This window comes from Acipenser ruthenus, chromosome 27, assembly GCF_902713425.1.
Source record: "Acipenser ruthenus chromosome 27, fAciRut3.2 maternal haplotype, whole genome shotgun sequence".
Lineage (NCBI taxonomy): Eukaryota > Metazoa > Chordata > Actinopteri > Acipenseriformes > Acipenseridae > Acipenser > Acipenser ruthenus.
This window is the reverse complement of record NC_081215.1, coordinates 16,503,866-16,527,891: the sequence shown is the minus strand read 5'-3', so window position 1 is coordinate 16,527,891 and position 24,026 is coordinate 16,503,866. Positions and strand designations below refer to the sequence as shown.

The 24,026-nt window shown below is 36.8% G+C and overlaps 1 protein-coding gene across 3 annotated transcripts in view; it reads right to left on the bottom strand.

Moving 5' to 3' along the window:
• LOC117432024 (potassium voltage-gated channel subfamily KQT member 1-like) overlaps positions 1–24,026 on the bottom strand; it is a 336,879-nt gene that overhangs the window by 296,336 nt on the left and 16,517 nt on the right. For all 3 annotated transcript variants that reach the window (XM_034053396.3, XM_034053397.3, XM_059002045.1), the window contains exon 3: positions 11,022–11,112. In XM_034053396.3, coding sequence (XP_033909287.2) covers positions 11,022–11,112 — 91 coding nt within the window. The remainder of the gene's footprint in view (positions 1–11,021; positions 11,113–24,026) is intronic.

Below are 24,026 nucleotides of genomic sequence, written 5' to 3'. Positions count from 1 at the left end.
TGTGTAAAATTTAAAATTAGTTGCCAAAATTGGAGATGTCACAGAAGCGAAAGGTTAACACAAGATTCCAAAGTCGTTGGAATAGAATGATTTTTTCACTGAACTTGATAGCAGTATGTCTGATATGCAGTGCAACGGTTGCAGTTACGAAAGATTATAACATTCAACTGCACTGACACGCTGCACAAAGCACCGCATTCTGAGTTTACTGGAAAGGCTCGTGCTGACAGTCACAAAGATGAAAGCAGCTCAACGAAAGGTTTTTCTGAAAATGAGAACAACAAATGAAAGTGCTGTGGAGGCCAGTTTTATTGTTAGCAAAGAGACTGCATGTGCTACCAAACCTTTTTCAGATGGTGAATTTGTTCAAAGGTGCATGCTTAAAACAGCTGATGTAGTATGCCCTGAAAAAAGAGAACATTTTCCTAACATCAGTCTGTCTCGTAACACGATTGCTGAGAGTATTAACTTTAATGTTATTGAAGAGCTTTTAATTTTAAGCATGAACAACACAACCACAGGAAAGGACTTCTTTTTTTACTTCAAGAAACCATGGGAAGTGCAGAATTACCTTGGAAGAAACTAACTGGGATTACAACAGATGGTGTACTATATGACTGGGCAAAAGAGTAGACTGGCTGGCAGAGTGCTGGAAAAAAATGCGGAAGTACCAATGTTCTTACACCGCATTCTGCATCAACAGGCATTATGTGGAAAAGTTGCAGAATTAGAACACGTAATGAGCATTATCAAGGGTGTGAATTTCCTCCACAGCAGGGGTTTACAGCATCGTACCTTGTTAAATGAGTTGGAATCGCAGTATGATGATTTACTGAATTTTACCCATGTGTGATGGTTGAGTGGTGGGGCAGTTTTCATTTGCATCAAATACATATCTGTACAGCTCAGTAATCCCCAATGGCTAATGGATCTTGCATTTCTTGTTGACCTCGCCAAGCAAATGAACCTTTTAAAACAAGAAACTCCAAAGGCTAAAGCAGATCGTAACACTAACGGATGAAGAGGTGAGAGCTTTCAAAGCAAAGTTGAATTTGTGGCAGCAACATGTGTCAAACCAAACTTCTGTCCACTTCACTGCATGCCGAGAAATTCAAGAGGTTACACAAAGATTCATTTGATGATGAAGACTATGAGCGCTGCAGTGAAAAACTAGCAAACCTGATAAAATAATGTTATATGGTTGATTTCAAGACTTCCAGTCTCATCGAAACACCTTTCAGTTATTTGCAAACCCATTTACCTGTAATGTGACAGCACCTTTGGCCTTAATTGTGAATTCCATTTAAGGTCTTCTTTTTTCCTGCTCTTGGTCTTCGAACTTGGGATTGATTTAGATTCAGGGACAACTTAAATTTAAATAAACACACCTTTCAATTTCAGAGTACATTCAGTGTGTTTAATATATTTGTCTTATTTCAACATCTCACTTTTTAATGTATGAAAACCAAAACAATTAATGCTTTACCCATGTTATCAATTGAAAAAGACAGGATGGCTGACATTGCCGACTAATAATAAATTACTGTAATCAAAAAAAATTGCCACGATAAGACATTGCAGAGCAAACTTTTTGTATCACTTCCAACAAGAAACAGTTCCACTGGACAGTGCTTCTACCACTGAGGTTGGCGCCCTGGACCTCACCCACTGGGACCCCACCCCCTCACCTGCATTTGATGTGTGAACACCCAATAACTTTGGTCACTAGCCACCACTTGAGTGGGGGTAATGTGTTTTGTGTAAAGTACTATATTGGCCTACATAAAATTTCTATAGACATTTTCAGGTACATTACTATGTATAGCTTTATTTTTATTTTTTTTGCTGCCCTTGCTGTCAGATGAGTTTGACACCCCTGCAAATATATATTTGTACCCTTTCCTGCCCGTAGTTTTCCTCAAAATGACAATCGTCATTTGTCAAATCCAAGAGATATATACATATACAAGCAATGAATTACCATTTGTACCATAAAGGCTTTATTGAAAAGCTGTTCAGGGGTTTATTGGCGGTTAAGATCAGGTTACCGCTTAGCTCAGATAGCTGTAGTTGTAATAGTATTTTATATTCTCCAAGAACTATATTATTATTATTATTATTATTATTATTATTAAGTCATTTAGCAGACACTTTTATCCAAAGCGACTTACAGACTGGGGGGTGAACTATGCATCACAACTGCTGCTGCAGAGTCACTTACAATAGGACCTTGGTTTTACGTCTCATCCCGAAGGACGGAGCACAAGGAGGTAAGTGACTGGCTCAGGGGCACACACAACAAGTCAGTGGCTGAGCGGAGCTGGGATTGAACTGAGAACCTCCTGGTAACAAGCCCCTCTCTCTAATCACTGGACCATGAAGCCTGTCATATTCTCATTTTTAAGTGAAATACGTGAGTCACCTAAATGACTTTGGCTTCACAATGGATTCCAGTACATACAAATATGGCAACAGTATAAAAATCGAGACATTTTCTCTCTATTAGTAACATGTTTTGTAACCTCTGGAAAATCCATGTGATCAGCTTGTTCACATAGGATTCCCAGTTCTTATCTAGATCTAGCTACTGAATAGCCAGCCTTCCCCAAGACAACCTTTATATGGGGCAAGTACTGTAGGTTGAAACAGCACGCAATATCATCTTCAATCTGCCTTGAACCAAAGTAATGTAGCTAGGGAAACTACCTATATCTCTGAACAAAACTTCTGAGATATGCTGTGCAAACAGAAAAATCTACAGTTTGCCATTCAGACTGTTCCTGAAGCATTTCAGTGTCAAAGTAAAAAGGTCTTTTGTCCAAGTATTGGAAGAGTTATCCAATAACAGGACATAACTCCCTCCCCACTCCCTGGGCTCGAGACTAGCAGAGAGGTGACGAAGCTGCTTTTAACGAGCTGCATTTGTTTTTTCACAATTCTCTACACTCTGTCAACTGAATGCTCTTAAAAACCTGAACAGAAACCAGCTACCAGACTTCCCATGGACGTGCGTGTGTGTTTAAGGGTTGTGTATTGGCTCTTGTCCAAGTCATTAACAGATGACAAGGCTCTCCTAGAGAAAATGTGAGCTTAGGTGTGATTTAAGCGGTCATGATGTTTTTAATGGTAAAACTACCCTTCTTTCTGCACATGGCCAATCCGCTCTTGTCTGTTTGCTATTCATGCTGCAACCAGTTTACCGATTAACTTTTTTCCTCCTATTTTTTCTGATGAAAAACTATTTGAGCATAACTAAATGTTTCTCTTGTTGGCAGTTGTATATGATTTTAGTCTGGCTGAAATACTGAAAGAAATGTTACTTTCAATGGCATAATTTTTAATAGCACTACACTTTAAAAAAAAAAAAAAAAAAAAAAAAAAAAAAAATTGGTTTAGGTAAATTTGTTTAAAAAAAAAAAAAAAAAAAAGCCTTGTTCATAAGTAGTGACACCCACTGTGTATTTAAGCCTTGTTTGGATATACCACAGCTTCAAAATTATGAAACCAAAGACCTATATTTTTCTACCCTGGTATAAAACCAACAAGGAATAGGGAGGAATAATACACACGCAACAGCACAAGCTTGATTCTGAAGGGTGTAGACACAAGCGATTTCTTAATAAATGTATGTTTTAGGTGTACTTCTGTTATTTTGCTCCTTGGCGAATTTCTCCATATCTTCCTTCTACAAAAACATGAAATCTGTTTATTTTGGTAACTTAATGATTTCAATGGCAGTGTTGTTTCTTTCGTTGTGTTCTGGTTTTCTTGTTGAAAATCTCACGTCTCTGTTGAAATGTATAGTTCACCCTGTATTATATTATATTAATAGAGGGTGGCACTCAGGATGTCTGGCTGGGTGAAAAGTTGTCACCAAGGCATCAGGGCCAGTGGGGAGGTATGCACCACTAGACCCCCTTGCTCCACACTCTCGAGTCGGCCTCATTGTATTTACTGTACATAGCTCAGTCATGTGTAAATCCCTTGAGTCCCGCTGTGTGACAACACTGAGGAATGATTGGTTTTTCAGTTACACTGCCGCTGCCTGCTCAATCCCTGGCAGACAGCTGGCAGACCCCAACGTGTCTCTGGTGGTTCGTCACAGGGAATCACTGGAGAGGGGAACAAGAACCAGGGGGAGGGGTAATGAGCTCCTCGTCCCGGCTACCTCGCTCATCCCTCTGGGAACCCACCCCCTTCTCCATAGTAAACTATTGGAGATCTATAGGATAAAGATAACTCAATAATGTCTGTAAGAAAGCTCATCAAGAACTATTAAACACTCGATAGAGCTGCATTTAAAATACTAAAGTTTTTTTCGAACACATTGAAACTAAAGACCTAGTTGAAATGTTTGTCATTTAAATTTTTAGTATATTTCTATCTATAGAAAGCTACTAACATTACATTGAAGACATTTGCCTAAATTACTTGACTTCTTATGGTTTTTGGCCTTTGCAACCCAAACTTGCCACATTTTTAGTAAGGTATGGTTGCATATACAGACGTCCTCAAATTTGTTGGTACCCCTCCACAAAAAACGAAGAATGCACAATTTTCTCTGAAATAACTTGAAACTGACAAAAGTAATTGGCATCCACCATTGTTTACTCCAAATTTAATAGAAATCAGACTTTACTTTTGATTTTTTATTCAGCATAATATTGTAAATAATAAAACAAATGAAAATGGCATGGACAAAAATGATGGGACCGCTAACCTAATATTTTGTTGCACAACCTTTAGAGGCAATCACTGCAAATCAAACATTTTCTGTAGCTCTCAATGAGACTTCTGCACCTGTTAACAGGTAGTTTGGCCCACTCTTCCTGAGCAAATTGCTCCAGCTGTCTCAGGTTTGATGGGTGCCTTCTCCAGACTGCACGTTTCAGCTCTTTCCATAGATGTTCGGTAGGATTCAGATCAGGACTCATAGAAGGCCACTTCAGAATAGTCCAATGTTTTGTTCTTATCCATTCTTGGGTGCTTTTAGCTGTGTGTTTTGGGTCATTATCCTGTTGGAGGACCCATGACCTGCGACTGAGACAGAGCTTTCTGACACTGGGCAGTACGTTTCGCTCCAGAATGCCTTGATAGTCTTGAGATTTCATTGTGCCCTGCACAGATTCAAGGCACTCTGTGCCAGGCGCAGCAAAGCAGCCCCAAAACATAACCGAGCCTCCTCCATGTTTCACTGTAGGTATGGTGTTCTTTTCTTTGAAAGCTTCATTTTTTCGTCTGTGAACATAGAGCTGATGTGACTTGCCAAAAAGCTCCAGTTTTGACTCATCTGTCCAAAGGACATTCTCCCAGAAGGATTGTGGCTTGTCAATATGCATTTTAGCAAATTCCAGTCTGGCTTTTTTATGTTTTTCTGTCAAGTGTGGAGTCCTCCTGGGTCTTCTTCCATGGAGCCCACTTTCGCTCAAAAAGCGACGGATGGTGCGATCAGAAACTGACGTACCTTCACCTTGGAGTTCAGCTTGTATCTCTTTGGCAGTTATCCTTGGTTCTTTTTCTACCATTCGCACTATCCTTCTGTTCAATCTGGGGTCGATTTTCCTCTTGCGGCCGCGCCCAGGGAGGTTGGCTACAGTTCCATGGACCTTAAACTTCTTAATAATATTTGCAACTGTTGTCACAGGAACATCAAGCTGCTTGGAGATGGTCTTGTAGCCTTTACCTTTACCTTTACCATGCTTGTCTATTATTTTCTTTCTGATCTCCTCAGACAACTCTCGCCTTTGCTTTCTCTGGTCCATGTTCAGTGTGGTGCACACAATGATACCAAACAGCACAGTGACTACTTTTCTCCATTTAAATAGGCTGAATGACTGATTACAAGATTGGAGACATGTGTGATACTAATTAAAGAAACTAAATAGTTTGAAATATCACTATAATCCAATTCTTTATTATCTTTTCTAAGGGGTACCAACAAATGTGTCCAGGCCATTTCAGAATATCTTTGTAGAATAAGCAATAATTCATCTCTTTTCACAGCTTCTTTGCTTTATTCTATGACATACCAAAGGCATGCAAGTATACATGATAAAATAGCTTTTAGTTTCATCACTTTTCAGGAGGAATGAAGCATTATTTCAATGAGCTGTAAGGGTACCAACAAATTTGAGCACGTCTGTATGTCAAAGCCACAGCAAAGCATTGAACTAAAATATGAAAAAGGCTGAGAAAAAAAATATTCAAACAGCTTATTTCTCTGTTGTTTTTGCCATGAGAACATTTACTAGGTAATTTGGATCAATTAATATTGTAATTAACAGTACATTTCACAGTAATAACAATTGTAGATTATATTGTACATATTACAATGCCATCTTGCAAATAAAAGTTGTAGATAAAATATTAATATAATGTTATATAGAAAACAAGTTTGAGATAAACACAAATGTAACAATAATATAATGAAAGATATACTGAACATGAATACTATTTATAATAACCTATTATATATTTTAACTATTGTACTAATATGAAATCTTCATATAGGTGTTTCCAACCATTTATCAATTTTTTGTTGTTGTTGTTGTTATCAATGTTTGACTAAAGGTTTTGAACCCATCAGCAGGAAATAACTCACTGCTTGAATCCACAAAAGCACAGTGTACTGGATAAAATATGTTTAGGATTATGTTATTCGGGGGTTTCGAATTTGCCCATGGAGGTTTAAAATCCCATCTCCTCTAGGTAAAAAGTGTTTGAGTTTATTTGTTGACAGATTGATGTAATGAAGTGGGTGTTCCTGACACAGTAACAGCTGTGATACTACATCACACAACAAAAGGGCAGGAACTAGTTTGCAGTTCATTATAGGAACAGTGTAGCAGTGTAGTAGTGTATATTTCTATACCTGCTGTATATACTTATACATTGAGGTATGTTGCATGCAGATGTATCCTTAATGGCACTCGTATCAACTCAAATACAGTAACATGTATATGTAATATATATATATATATGTATATGTAATTATATATATATATATATATATATATATATATATATATATATATATATATATATATATATATATATATATATATATATATATATATAATCTCACACACACAGTATATATATATATATATATATATATATATATATATATATATATATATATAAAATCTTGGTAATTCTTTATGGTTTGAGGTTCCCTGGGCTCATATTTGGTAAGGTTTATCTCTGATTAACAATATAAAACTACATTCTCTTGTAGCTAATCAAAACATACCCTGGGACAATCACAGAATTTGCACTGCTAATTTTTCTATATTTGTAATGTTAATAAACAAATACACTGTTCTGTTTTTGGAAGTCACTCTATAGCCAAAATTCATTTCCAATGTAAAACCATCCAAACTGTACCGTGTTGTGTTAACGCAGGATAACAGGATCCCAAAAAAAGGGAGTACAAGAGAGATTCCACTCCTCATATAATCTGGGATATCAAGGTATTTAGTGAGCAAGGGGTCTGTCGGGTAAAATGGATACTAAATGGACATGTCCGTGCATTTATTAGTCTGTCCCAATACTTGCTGGATGGTAGTCTCTTCTCTGAATCTCTGGCTTCATTAACGGTGCAGTGTATCTCTTCCACCAGAACTCCAGGCTGCTTTAGGCTCTTGTTATCTCAGCTGCAACATTACACTAAAACAATAGGACCCAGCTGGAGGGGTCAGATGTAAAAACAAGAGCCAAACAAATCCCAAAGTCCTCTCAGGATACAGCTTGAGCAGCACATGGGTTCAATACTTAATGATCAAGTCCCTTGACATTTGGGAGCAACATAAAAGCAGACACCTGTCACAGCCAGTACTTATCCAGGGGGCTAATCCTGATGAATCTAATACATCAGCAACACTCCCCCAAAACAAGACCCACTACTGTAACCAGTCATTGTCTGCAGATTAACTTGTGATCTCTAAATCTTTAAATTACAAATTCACAGCATAAATCTATGCAGCCTCGGACTCAAAAGACATCAGACTGCGCCTTCTGTACACTGTGGCCTTTTAGACAACATGTGGTGATTAATACCAATTTATTTTTTAAACCTTTTAATGTATTTATTTTCCCTTTTCAATCCAGCTAAGATTGATTTATTGATCTTCCCTTTTGTTTTTGGTGGGTGATTTAGGATTTGCTATTTTTCTAATCAATTTATTAATGTGAACAACCGGCCACTTGCCACAGCATCCATAACTAGCTGTGTTCGGGAATAAAAATCTGTTAATTGTAAGACTGATTCATACTGGTTTCTTTCGTACACAGTAAAACCTGTATTAAAGTGGTCGTACTGAGGTATAAAAAATCTAAAACCTGTAGCACATATCATATATAATCCGAACACTGCTATTATTATTATTTATTTCTTAGCAGACGCCCTTATCCAGGAAGACTTACAATTGTTACAAGAGATCACATTATTTTTTACATACAATTACCCATTTATACAGTTGGGTTTTTACTGGAGCAATCTAGGTAAAGTACCTTGCTCAAGGGTACAGCAGCAGTGTCCCCCACCTGGGACTGAACCCACGACCCTCTGGTCAAGAGTCCAGAGCCCTAACCACTACTCCACACTGCTGCCATTTTAATTGAATGCATGCGTATTACAGCTGAAGAAATCAAATTTCAAATTTCAGAAAAATCTTAAGCATCTAAAACATTTAAAGCTTCCCAGTGTTTGTATTCACATCACTAACTGATTTTTGATATTTCAGACCAGACAATTGTAGTATGGTACAGATTATGACAAGCACACCGAACAAATAACTCTTCTGAAAGGCTGCCATCTGGGCTGGATTAATGAGGGTCTACTACCATATTGAAAGACAAAAGAAATGATCCCCTTTTTTTATTAAATTTACATTTTTGTTATGCCTTACAAGACTACAACAGAACTTGTCATTCATAACCTCCTGCTGCTGCAAGTAGAGGCACGGACATGCTGGTTTAATGAGAAGAATGGGTTGAGACAAACTACCACCATAATGGCAAATGTTGTAAACTATCACTCCTACCACTGAACATTTGAAAACATATTTACACAATGTATTTTTCTTTATCAGTGTTAAAAATACGACTATATTGGTTGGTCCATTTCAATGTTATGTCCTTATCCTGTATGTGACCTAACCTGCTACAAATTCCGTCAAAAGAACAAGTAATACCAAACCACAACACAAGGTCCTTCATGGGCCACTTGGCAGGCAATTAGGACTCTTTCACAAGATACATGCTGCCACCTTTTGGTAGAGAACAATACTACACTAACGTTTTACTCAAACCTGCGCTGCCACCTTGGACATGGGAACAACACAGGGTCATCTTTCACAAAAACATGCAGTACAATAATCAAGGTGATCCAAGTCTTGGTATTTGATAGTACTCTTTGCATAAGACTACTGTTTATTTAGATTAACTCTCAATTTGGTTGGATTTTAATTAACCAAAACAGTGCTGCCGTTATTGTAGTATTAGAAGAAAGTGGAGGTTTTAATTTCCATCAACGAGAGGAGGTGTAACCTGCAGATTCTTAAAAAGACATTTAGTATTCTTGTCAGATTCATATAAAAAAAATACAGACATGCTGGGGTATAGAAGTTATTTATCATGAATACAAAAAAAAAATATGAAGTTTGCAATGAGTTTCAATAGACTTCAAAAGGACAAGCTGTATATGGTGGAAGCAAGTGCAGCGAAAATGATTGTGTTTTAGACAGACAATGTTTTTAATATTATTGAGCTGAAAACTACTGAGGTGTTATCACACTGTTGTTGCTATTGTTTAGTCAGCTTTAGTAAACTAATCTTGTGTGTCAGTTTAATTTTTTTGTATGACTCTTTAAAAAACTTCCTGGTAATCATTATGGCTCTTTTGCCCAAAATGTTTGGACAGCTCTGAGCTGAGTAATAGTGTGAGCATAATGTGTAATCAACCAGCACCACCTAGTGGTGAAGTAAGTTCCTTGCCAAACAGTCTGTGCCATTACTGCGCCTGGAAACACCTGGGAAGAATTACACTAAAATGCCAGAGACATGTAATATCTGTCTTTGTAATTTTACCATATGTATATGGATGCAAAAAAAGCTGAAAATGGTTTCATGAACTGCAAACTTGATTTATAGTCAAATTAATCAAAATGGGCTTGATTAATGATAATTTTGCTGACATTAAGGCCAGGTAAGACATTTGATTAAGATATGGTTATCACTTCAAGGAATAGTATTTTAATACAATTAATTCAAATAAAAAAGCATCGATAGTTCTTCGTTCATTATGCAGCAACAGCACAGATATGCTACAGACACTGTACAAAAAATAAAGAAATGGAATAACTATTGATAGCACAACTAATAATAGATACTCCCTTTAGAATAAACCACTATACCACAAAATATTTCCCACTTAAGGTACCCAAATATACAATTCTCTCCTATGCCCTCCCTTGTACTACAGTAAGAGGTCCTTCACACGTTACCACTTGACTCCCTGTGATGTAAAGTACATCAATCACAACTCATTAACATTGAGAAAGACTTTTAGTTTCTTTTTATATTTCTAAATTTGCCACTATTGAGTATTTTATAATTATGCCTTTTATTTTCTCCAAGAAGTTTCACGCATTGACTGGCTTCTGAGTACCAATCGCTGCTTTTCCTGACAGATGCGATTTCAATGTCAACTTAGTTCCATTAATCGGCCGATTCTTCACTAAGCATCAAAAATTCCCTCTAATAAATCAAATCCACCTTTACCAAAATGTGTGCAGGTTTCATTGAAAATGGGAGACCTGGAAAATAATGATAACACATATACTGTATGTTAAGAGGACAAAATGTTGCTGCTTAATGAAATAATCCAGTAGCAGGACTGTTCCTTGTTTTTTTCTCCTGTAAAGACAGTTTCATGGAATTCTGTGGTGTGTTACTTTTGCTGATCTGTACAGATGAACCTGAAGATGTTTTTAATTCATGAAGAAAATTATTTTACATACCATCCAGAACAGAGTTCCATGTGCAAAAGCAGTATACTGCTCTATGGTCGACAAGACACTGAAGATGAGGCAAATGAGCACTATGAGAAATCTGTAAGGGGAAAAAACAGAAATGAAAAGACATTAACTTCCAGAACACAGAATAATACTCTGCTGGACAGAAGTGGTAGTGCATGCAAAAAAAAAAAAAAAAAAGAAACAAAAAAAACCTCTCTAAATCAAAATACAAATAGTTGAGTTTCAACATTTACCAATTTGTGTTACTGAATAAAAATACATTACAATAGATTAACATTAATTTGAACCACAGTGGTTATTTTTTGCCATTTTATCCAGATAAAGAAATAGTTAAATCATGAATATTACATTTGTGATAGGACAAACACACAATCTTATATTTAAGATTTTTTTTTGTAATTCACAGCTAAAATGCATTAGTTATATAAACGAATACTAATATACTCTTGAAATACAAATTTAAAAATGCATATATCTTTTTACATTATATTACTGTGTATAATTGGACGTGTGTCAAATGTTCGGGAAGACTTCTATTCTAAATCATTTGAAAGCCCAACAGTTATGTTTTAATTCAGACTGTTTAACACAAAACACAGATATGTTGTTTTTTTAATGGAAAGGAAAGTGAAAAAAAATGACAGATATAATATTAGAGTGCATTTAAATAGTTTAAACATGTTCTGTGAACAGCAGCATGGGCAACAACAGATAAGAATGAACAACTTTTTAAAAACATAAATTAGGGCCAGACATTGCAAAAGATTTTTGCAAATTCATGCAGCACTGCTTGCATTGCAAATTACTTGCATATATTCGCAAGTCTGTTAAATTCAAAAGAGTTTTGGATAAATGCTAATATCACAAGGCCGCAGAAATTAACACTTAAATGAATCTAAAAAGGAAATTAAATCGTTACTCAGACTACACCCAAAACAAACCCAAGGTCAATTATAATTACACTTACAGCAGAACTGTTTGCTGAAACTGCCATTACAACGCTATTTTGTTCAATTAGAGTTAAGCTGCAGTAATTGCAATTAGAATTACAGTTACACAAAAAAATAACAAATAGCTCCACACATTAACATGTTGACTCTGTGTATTCTACCCAGCAGTAATCACCGGTACAAATACAGAAGCATACTGTATAATTAATGTTCTTTCAAACTAATGGGGTCACTAAAAGTGGTTGAAAATACGAGCAGAATGTTCGCTCAATGTAAAACACAACATGGAACTGTGATTAAGCTTGGAAAGGTGTGCAATTGAACTGGAATTGATCCATTATATGGTAATTCCAAATACAATTACACAGATGTGCCAAGGTGCAATTAATTACAAATGACAATTAGAAATGTAATTGAGCCAGGTCTGCACCCAAATGATGTTTGGTACCAGGCGAGACAATGGCTCAAAGTGTTCAAAAGGCATAGAAAGGGCAGCTTTACTGAAAAAGGAGATTATAATAGCATCTCTTTTGAATATCTGGCCCTAAGACCCTTAATTGTCCACAGTTACAGTATTGTGGGACACTGCAGTATATGAAACAAGGATAAGATGGACTTCAATTTGTATTGCAACTGATGTAGGGCCTAATGGTTTCTTTCTTATAAGTGATTTAGAATTTCATTCTGTATATATCACATTTTACAACCGCAGATTTGACTGTCACAAGCTCTATATCCCAATGTCAACCAAATGATTGCTAGAACTTTTGACCTAGTTCTGTGCAACTAAGAAAAATCGCCTCCCTCGCTAGAACACACAACGTCATCGTTTTACAGTAGGATTCTGGGAAGGAGAAGAGGCTCTTACTGCCTGCAGCGAGCAGGTACTCATTAGTGGAACTGTGGCTACAGGATTAGGCTTGGGAGTCAGAACTGCAATTAGGCTCCTCATAAAACCTGAAACATCTGCTCTGCAGTCAAGAGACTGTCATTGTCAATTCAGCAAGAAAGAGTTCTCCAACAGCTTATTTAACAATTACACAGTCGTCCAAGGGCATGATGTTATTAAAGCCTATTTAATCCTAAACACAAATTGCTAAAACTGTTTAAAAAGTCATTCAAAAAACATGCAAGTTTGTAAAAGACTTGCGATGGAAAATCTCTTAAATGTACTACTTCAGGGTGAGAGGACTGGTCATTTTTACACTTACCTCACATAAAATGCATCTATGCTCAGCTTCCTTATCCAATTGTAAAATATGCTGTTGGTTTAGACACATTAAGCGAACATTCATGAGTTAAAAACAGTCCTAAATTATTAGAGAGCTTGATATTGCAATCATTCATATTGATTCTAATTTTAACTACTCAAATATTGTGCGTTTTCACCTGAGTTCAGGAGTTGCTCTTCAATTCCATTTGTCTGCCATAGACACAGTACAAATAAGGTATGCTAGATCTTAATACTAGTAAGCGCCAGCGCCATCTAGTGCACAATATAAACTTTGCAAAGTGGCATTTCAGTAAATGGCACTGGCTCTGTGATATACTATATGAGGTTATTTAGCATTCACTTGGTGCAAAGTGTCTGTGTAATTTATATAAAAATGTAATTGAATATCAACAGAGCATGGATCAATGAAGTAGCACTATTGCCATGTTCTACTGTCCATCCCGATTTTCAAATAAAATGATATTTAGCTGTGTATGCACGTCTGCTGCCTACAGTCCGGACAGACAGCTGTTTAATACAGCACTGCTGCCTTGCCTATTGTAATACTGCTGTACCTCCAGGTAAAATAAAACTGGAAACAACAACAACGTAATGATGGCTGTGTCTATTGTCTGATCAGCATTGTGGGCAGATAAGCTTCCTCATTGTGGTAGCATTAAGAATTCCAGCACCCATGGCAGTGACAAAACAAGCAGCAATCAACCAAACAAGTAAGCCACTTATATAGAAGTCATACAATATACAGTATTTGTAAATGTCACCAATATTTCCAAAAATTACTTATTTTGCAATGAGCCACAAAGTTATTTTAAATATGTAATTAACTGGGCCAGCTGGGCTACAGGAGAGCAAAGTCTATTGCCACGTTTCCTGTGGGCTCCCAGCCAAGATGGACAGTATAAACAGGTTCCAAGCCACTCCACACATCAGTGGTTTAAAAGGTCAGCCATTAGGGTCAGTTAAATCGAATTAAAGTTTCCTTAAACGTAAGGTAATACGATGTATGGCCAGTACTGCAGGTTTCTGCTAAATTAATGAATCAGCGTTACTTTCTTGGTTATGCAAAACATGATAGCCTTGGGATTAACCAAAACAAATGTTTAACAAGCAAACCCTTCTACCAGCCAGGGATTTACTTTTATTTCTACAAATGAGACAAATATTTCTCAGAGGTTTTTAATTTCAAGGAACAGGAAGGCAAGACGAAGAAAATGAGTAATTTACAAATTCAATATCTGATACTTGGTAAGTAGAACACAAAACGATTTAACCCAATGTTATTTCTTCTTTCAAAGAGACATCCAATACCAACAGCCCCACTTTTTAAAAATTACCCTGAACTTGAAACAATTTAAATGACCAAATAATTTGTGGTTCATATTTTTACAGATGCAAGGGGAAAATGCAGAAGCCCTTATACCATTGAAGAGTAAAAACGTTCTCTCAGCTGAAAACATTTGTCCTTCTGGACATTTTCACCTAAGCTGTGTTTCCACAGCCTCGCTTCAGCAAGCGAGTCATCTGCCATGCCTGGCCCGGTGTGCCTAAACGAATCTTCCATTCCAGCTCTCACTTTGGTAAGCTGCAATGTGGAAACAAATGGCCATAAATGCGGCACAGGCTTTACCTCCGTGTACCAGTGTTGAAAACATAGTTCCTGTAAAAGCTCTTAAATTACTTGAGTTCATCGCAGATAACTTTGCAGCTGTAACTGTGAAAGTGCTCGACACTGTACATTCACTTCCTGCAGGTATTAGTGCCCCACTTGAGCCGCACACTCACAAATACTATCTGGGGGTCCCAGTACATTCTTGGGATACAATAGCCACTGGTACAACAGAAATCTTTTATTACAGTTCCACTCTCATTTCCACAAAGTCTTTGAGCTCGTTGAAGAATGCAGATGCTCCCAGTATTCTAAAGAACCCTCAGTGTTGACATACATTCACACGATCCTAAGGATTTCTCCCTCAAGTTTAAACGCTCTGTTCTGCTGCCCCATAACCTCCGGGTGCTAAAGCTCTGATTTTAGCGTTACTGTCCGAAGTGGCTGGTAATTTAAAAAAAAAAAAAAGAATGGAATGGAATGGATTCAAGATAGCAGAGGGTGTTGAATGACAAAACTGCTTGAATTATTACGACAGATTAGCTCAACTCATCACAAGTTATTTTAGTCTAATGAACTTGACAATGATGTCGATCTTGTGCACAGGTTGCTGCCTTTGAAAATACAAGCTGTTGTGTTCAGTATATTGAATTCCAGTTTCCTTTACTGATAAAAGATTAAGATGAAATGCAAGTACTTCTTTGTTTGTCTTCAATTAAACGAACTGTGTGAATATTCTGAGAACACCTTTTTGAAAGTTATACAAAGGTAAAACAAACACGCAAATCAAGGGACGCCTGAAAAGACCTTGGTATGGATATGAAATTTCAGTTCTTAACTAGTCTTCTTGTTTAGATTCACTGTGTATAATGTTTTCTGTTTCAGTCATCACATCCTGGTGACCTTTTATAACTCAGAGGTTTGAAGCACCCGTGGCCTCAATAGAACTCTCAAACATGCTTCTCTCTATGTAACCGTTAACCTGAAATATAACATAACGAGCATCAAAAGAAACTTAGCACTATAACATATTTAATTTTTGAAAAAAATAACGTATACAAATTATGGACATTGACGAAATGTTTTTGGTTTCTTTTTAAATCACTCGATCACTCATCCTTGACCATGACACGCTTGAGTGACTATGACTGAAGCATATGCACTTAATCACCTAATTAGTGAGACAGTTGATTGGACACTGGATATGGAGTGATTTTATTGTAAGCTTGAATAAAAGCAATAAAGAAAAATCACAGAAAAAAAAAAACATGCTGCGTCTTTCAAGAGAGCAGCGCCTTCGTGCAATCGGCATGTTGGAGGCTGGACTAGGGCAGCGTACTATGGCTTGCCATCTTGGGTGCTCACAGCCAGCAATTTCAAACCTGGCGAGACAGTATAACCAGACACACTCTGGCAATGACAGGCCACGAACTGGGAGACCAAGAGTGACAACACCTGCCCAAAATCGACAGATCATTTTGCAGCATCTTCATGATGTCAATTGTTAATCAGCACAATAAAAAGTCACTGCACGTGCTCTAAAACAGAGTTTGTCATTTTTCGATCACATCTAGTGAATTTTATCCAAATATAAGTGTTAAGTTTCTTTTGATGCTCAGTATAGAACAAAAGTGGCGTTTCTACTGGGGGCAGAGTGTTTATGAATTTTATATCAAATACATTTATCAATTGATATTTTACAATATGCACTTCATTAAAAAAAATAACCAGTTAATGTCTCATTTGAAACTTGTCTACAGGTATACTTTGCACTTGAAACTTGGTTAAGGAAAAAACGGCATAACTTTGAGCTTGATTTTTTGTACTGTCTACTGAAAATAAATAAATAAATAAATAAAAATAAAAAATAAAACCATGTGTTATGAAGGACACCTTCAAATCTCAGCTCAAAGTAATCCCATTTTAACCCTTCAAAACAGGGTTAAAACTAGGTTTGCTTATCCAAGTGAAATGCTATAGGAAAGAGACTGCAGAATCATAAAAATCAGACTTTTACACCCCGGAACTCAAGAGCAGAGGTCAGCAAGCTACCGGCTTCAGGAGGACTAATGCCAGCCCTGCATGTGTCTGTCTGAGCTCACCAGGCACCTGACCAGTACAGCCCACTGTAGTTGCAGCCGGTTTTGCCTGCCTAACCTGTAGGAGCGCCAGGACTTTGTACAGGCAGGACACAAACCTCCACTCCCCTGACTAAGACTCACCATGCTGCCATTCTTTTACCAGGTTTGCCACTCGGGAGACATATTTTATATTTTATATATATAATATAAAAACACCACACACAAAAAACACAGGAGACAGATTCCTAGCACCTCTGATAAAACCGAAGAGCTTTATGTAAGTAGTCAGTTGGGGTTCCTGAAAAGTTAAGTACCATCATAAATCTTACACTTTAAAATGTGGTATTCTTAATGATGCAAATAAAATTAAAAAAAAAAAAAAAAGATCCTGGCAGCTCAAACTACACACGGAGGCAGACTGCCAAAATGTTTGTCATTTTCTTCTCCCATTCCACTTAGTGTTGCAATTTTTCAATACCTACGGGTGATAACTATTCCATAGATTGTATATGCTGTATGCTTACTATCTTAGGGACAGGTCAAGCCTGAAGGTAGATTATTGTTTTCCCAGGCAGTTTTTCCATTAGCAAGGTGTAATCTGAAACTTGGGGTTGTAGATTCTCATAGTGAACATCAAGGTGTTTATAGATAATGAAGATAATTCCATTAAAATCATATCTGTTATGAACTTCCATTCACTATACAGGGCTCTATGTAGGGTCCATCTGGCTTGCTCTTGTTCTGGATCCACCGGGATGTTTAGAAGACATTTTTTCTCCTGTCAAACACTCACACTCCTGGGTAAATGTTGAGAAGTCTATTGCCCAATTGATTTATGACCCCCGATGTGTGATTCATAATTTTTTTTTTTTAACAAATTGACAATTTTTTTAAATGTATAACACTGTGATATGGACAACACAGGACACAGCAAAGATAACATTTTCTGTAACACTAAGGTTCTCCAAAAATAAACCAAATACACATAACGACACTACATAATGCTTTACATTAGTCAAAAAGCCAAGTGGAACTCCAGTTGCACTGTGTATGCCCGATATGATATTTACATGTCTTACATTTATTCATGCCTCGACTACTTTAGAAGCAGTAAATGTAAAACCATGGCCTGTGACAGAAAATTCAGACCTCACCTTGATGAGAAACGTTACAATAAATCGTGGCGCAATGACTATATTGGGTCACCAGGCGGTATCATGTGGCAAGCGGAAATTAGAAGCAATATTAAAAAAAAAAAAAAAAAAAAAAAACAGTTTTCATTGCTTCATTATTTTGAATGTTTACATTCAACTAATAGTCCCCCACTCTGTGTTAATACCCTGAGTTTGCCACAGTAAATTTGTAAGGACACTTTGCAGTTTTCCCATAGTTATACTATGTATTTACCACAGTTTACATTTGTTTTATCATACCTCTGTGGGCTTTACCATGCTTTTACTATTATTCATTTCACTTTGCTATGCTTTTACTATAGTAAACTTGTTAAGGGTACCTGCAGATCAACAGCTATACCCTTTAAGAGGCCACTATCTAGAGATTATATCTTGCCATATCAGATTTCGACAAGAACTGCTGACCAAAGCATTCTGCACCTTTGTCAGTTTACCCTGTTCCTTCTGCTGCAAAAACAGCCCTCATCCCCATACAGAAACTCAGTTTAGTCAGCAATGGTTATGTACATACTGTACCCTTACAGATGTTGGTTTACCCCAGTATTTTTGCAGGCTTAATGTGTGTTTCCCATGGTTATACTATTCATTTACCATAGTGTATCCTGGTGTTCCAGGCTTATTCATATACTTTATCATACCTTGTTATTCTTTACATGCGCACCTATGCTTTATTACACTTTGCTATGCTTTTACTATGATAAACTTGCATAAGGTTATATAGTGTAAATTTATTTTCCATTTAAGGTGTTTAATCCTGTCACTTAAAGCACAGCACAAAATACACAACTTTGTTAGCTGTTTTCCCCATTTACTGGAAATATTTGCATTTCGACATGTCATGTAAAAGGTCCATGCTGATTCATGGCTGAATGCCAGGTCTGTGTTGGCTAATAAAAGATTCTATTGTATTTAAATCCAAAAGCCTAAAGGGTAAACTTAACATGGGAAGCATGAGAAACCACTTAGAAAAACAGGTAATATGAGGATAATCTCAAATCTTAAGACTTTAAAATCCTCCTAAGTATCGCTTCGGACAACTCCCTCATTGTTTTATTACAGTGCCAATTACATTTTAAGCTACTTATTCTTTGAAGTGACGGTAGTTAACAAAATAATCCCATAATCATTCAACTCCTTCCCCTATTGAAGGATGTGTATTCAGCAGGTAACATAATGAGGGTAAATGGTCCAGGATGTGCAAGTGTAATGGTGCTTCTTTCAAAACTGCACAGTTGAGACCTTTTAATTGAATTATTTTGTTAGCTAAAATTACTTTAAATTAGGTTAACCTGTGAGAAAATGCTTAGTACTGAGAAGGCTTAATAACCAGAGGCATGACAGCAGAACAATACAGAACCTCCCTAAATATCAATCTGATGTGTGAAATCTTGTACTCAAGTACCCACGTTCCTTTAAGAAACCTCAAAGCTTCAAGGTCACTTTCTGTATCCTTACAACAATCTTCAATGTGACTCCTGCATCCGGTATTCTACAAACAGATAAAAATGTTCTTTCAAGTGATAGAAATTCTGGAACAACAAAGACAGCATGAAAGAACTTGGTTCACAAAACCACTGGGCTTGGCACTCAAATACATGTGTATGACCATATAAATAAATGTACATATATCACTTCTTTCCTCAGCTTTGGTTAAAGTACTCATTTTAGATTTATTCAATTAGAATTTTCCCAGAGGGGCACCAAGATCCACCCCTGTTTCAAATCATTAAAATAGACCCCAATTTGTAGTACATACCATCATTATAATCCCTATGGTCCAGTCTTATGGTTCATTCAATAGCTTCTGAAAAAATTCGACAAAAGGTTCTATAGATACAAGAAAAACATGAAAGTGTGACACATTGGTACGCACGTGACCACTTTATCACAATCATTCAGCAGTACTGTAGACCAAGAGTCTCTACAGTGTTTCACTGTTTAACTCAACAACTCCACTAACTCTTACCCAGTACACTTTGCAGATCATATATTTTCCTATATGAAACCCACACATTATGGTAAAGGTGAATTTGATTTTTTATTTTATTTTTTAATGGCAATTCATTGAAAGCTGTTCCTGAAGAATACTTTTTGAACACTCCTTGCAGATACTTCAATGCTACACTTCTGTTAAACATCATAAGCTGCACAAAGCAACTAAGTGGACATTGAAAACATAATAAAAGCAGTGATTGGGACTCAAGTGCGAGTCACTGCTTCTAGATTCTGGGAGTTGAGTGCTGTTAAAGACAATAAATAATGCAAAAGATTTTTTTTTCTGGAGAAACATATATTTAAATACATATGCTCAGGGAGGCACCACTGTCAAATAAATAAATAAATAAATAAATAAATAAATAAAATCAAACACATTCTGAACTTTCCTACAAGTACTCCCAGAAGCAACTGATCTGTGTTGGATGCGTTCCTTCTATTCAACGGGAAGGGCAGCATGCAAAAGGTGTGCAAAAGACATTGGTCAGTTTTATTGTTTACAAATGCTATGAAACTGTGATATCAATGAAGTGATGACATTGGCACTACATATTAGGTTGATTTATTGGAGTTATTTTGTTAGCAATATGTGTTTTAACACTCCTTAATCCAACGCTTATCCTATAATAGACACATTATATAAACTTCAACCTGCTATCACAAATCAGACATTATCAGAGTGGAAATAATACTGACATCAGGTTTGACGTAAGAGAGGTTCTATCTGGAGACAAAAAGACAAAAACATTTTATATTATCTTTGCACCCTTGAGGCTTGCGTGTGATTTAGCAGGTCTGTGTACATGGCTTACTCTTATGAACTCTGAGAAACTGTGCCTGGGATTGAGCCTGTCTGATGGATTTGAACAACCTTCCTCATTCCCTCCAAATGATGTGCCAATGTGTCCTTTCAACTCTACCAGCCCCACCTACACTATTTATATAGACAGATTAGATGGGGTTAGGGTGACCAGATAGCAAGAATGAAAAATATTTTCGTGAGGGGAGGAAAGAAACTTTGTGAACTCAAGTGATGCAAAACTACATAATCTTTCTTCTGTAGATAGGCTTTTTGTGTGCATTGCACTTAGGCAAAAACAAAAACTTGAGAAATATCTTTTTTTTTTTTTAAATACACAAAGCGGTTAACTTTGTTTACAGTTCAGATGACAGCGATGTTTTAATCAGCCTATCAGTGCATCTGTACTGGCTTTTATGTGACCTACTGTACTGTACGTAGCAGGTGGGACAACGTCAGTGCTGCATTGTTTTGATTTAGGTTGCTAAAATCTAGTTTTCAGCATTAGTAAAATAGGGCAAAGCAAAACAAGCAAAGTATATTTTGGCTGAGGATTGTGTCAAGACAGACATTTTCCCAAATAAACTGTACATGCAGCTGGAGGGAATTGTTTCGCACATCTTGTAATGTGATTTGAAAAAAATACGATCGATCGCTAGAACACCAGAATAAAAACATTAAACAAAAGGCTACTACAGAGGCTGCTGAACAGAATGTAAAACAAACAGCTTGCAGAAAACAAACTGGAAAGTCAGCACAGACAAAAAAGTAGTCCTGTGTTGGTTGTACCCAAGTTAAATCAGCACTACAGGTACAATCAAGCACAGCTACCTCAGTTCAAACAACCTGCCATTTACTTTTTAAACGCTGTTAGAATTTTAGACCCGAATAGGCAGTCTCAGGGTATGGGCAAATCCACATCAGACAGAGAATATCGGCAGCAACAGTTGGGAGATGTTACATGCTTGCCTTTTAACAAATGATAGCACTCTGTTTTAGTAACGAAGCAAGTACCACTATGTTTAGGCTTTTACAGTGATCCGAAATTAAGTGTATTTAAAGTTTAAACAGGTCCGCGAAACGTCTGTGAAATCCTAATTATAACCCTAATCCCAATTGGATGACTTGACCATGGGCATATGATTGAATCAATTTTTTCCCCACTGCGTTTGGTACTTGTACTGTCTTTTTTGCTTTTTAGTGACAGGATCGTCAACACCACCAGCCATCATGACACTTCGCCAGTAAAACCGGATGCACAGGCACACGCAACAAGAAAAACACATGTACACATACCGCATCATATGACTGCAGGTTAACGTGAATGGATAGCTGCACAGATGCAAACACGCCCTAAAACCAGTAGAGTATGTAGAGTACGCTGTTGCACCGCAAGACAGTAGAACAGCCACATATATGAAATTTCCTAACGAGAAAATAATAATTTCACACTAAGCCTGGGTTTTCCACGTTTACTCTAAAAATCGGGACAAATGGCATCCCGACAGTACCTCGATCGGGATGTGGGACAAAGACCCTAGTATCGGGAAGATCCCGATTTTATCTGGACGTCTGGTCACCCTAGATGGGGCTAGCAAAGTTGAAAGGGAACACTGTCACCGTGACTTGAATGGAATGAGGAAGTTGGTTCAGGGCTGGCAATTGATATTCTCCAGACAAGATTAATTTTTACTGGACAATGCTGGTAAGGGAACTAAGAAAATTAAAGATAGCGCTTTCCCAAACATTAAGACAATACCTCAGACTTCACTCCTAGGTAATTTCACCCTGTCAGTCAATAGGGGAAACAGCGGTTTAGTTTACCTGACAGGAAAGATCCTGAAAAGGGTATCCCTCTCCAGGTGAAATAACCAAAAGTGCAAGAATCTGAAAGCAAGGCTTGCAAACAAGCAAACTACTTTTCTTTACCTTAGTGTAGTACCAGGTTCAACATTTAAAAATAAAGGTTTGAGAAAACATGTATTTCTTTCAAAACAGTACATTTGAGATCTGTATAGTGAATTGATTAGCATGGTGGGGAAATAATTAGTTTGTTAGTGACAATCACTTTAGCTGGTCTGCGGTGTTGAGTTATTTTTCCTACACTGCACTAGCAGCCTCTAGTTTTCCTTTACAGCTCAACAGTATGGATTTAATTCCAGTTTTATTTCCTGAACTATACAAGTTTGAAGAAAACATTTATAAGCTATTACCGTTGTAAGTAACAGCAGGAGTATGCCGGTTTGAATAAATACATAAATAAATTACTGAAAACTAAATAGAGAACTGCTTGCTTTAAGCTCTGGCAATTAATATCCCATATACAATTAAACTGTTTGTTGATGAATATTCCACAAACATTGCCTTATTAAAAAAAATAAATGCTGCTTACACAAAGCCGAGTCAACAATTGTTAGACTTTAAATTCCTGATTGGAATATTTGGTTCCCAAGGAGTAAGATCATTTTTCTTTTAAACACTGCAGTGTATTCAGATCATGCTCCCTCCTGCAACAAAGCTGGTGCTCTGATGGAAATGAGACGCGTAATGTGGGAACAGAAAACCATCATTGTTTCAGGAGGAAGCATTATCTGGAAACACTGCAACGTTTACAAGAGAAATTCTCTTTCCTGGTGAACGCTCCAGACTAAATGTTGCGAAATGCATTCGATTTACGGTGTGTGACTAAAAATGTTGAAACATATAAAAATGGGACACAGTAAAGGTAACATAATGTATTCCTTGTACACACTGCAGGGGGTCTTTAACACTCTTCGCAACAAGCTAGTTATCTAGAAATCCAGTATAAAACGGTGACACATACGAATGTAAATTCTGAGTAAGAAAACCAATGAAATCCCAAATAAAATAGAAATAAAAAGCTTGAGAATCACGTACAATATTCACATTAATTCTTAAATTGCTGTCCTTAGAATTTTGAATTCTGATACAACACAAAATAAGCAACGTTTGTGTGCTGCCTTGTGTGAAAGAGATCATATAAGTCCTGCAGAAACCAGTTATGAAAACTAAACTACTATTCAAATGTTGTGATAAAAGATATTAGATTTTTATTTCACTGTAGAGGGAAAAGACTGATAAAAAGAATAACAATTAAGTGGATGATTG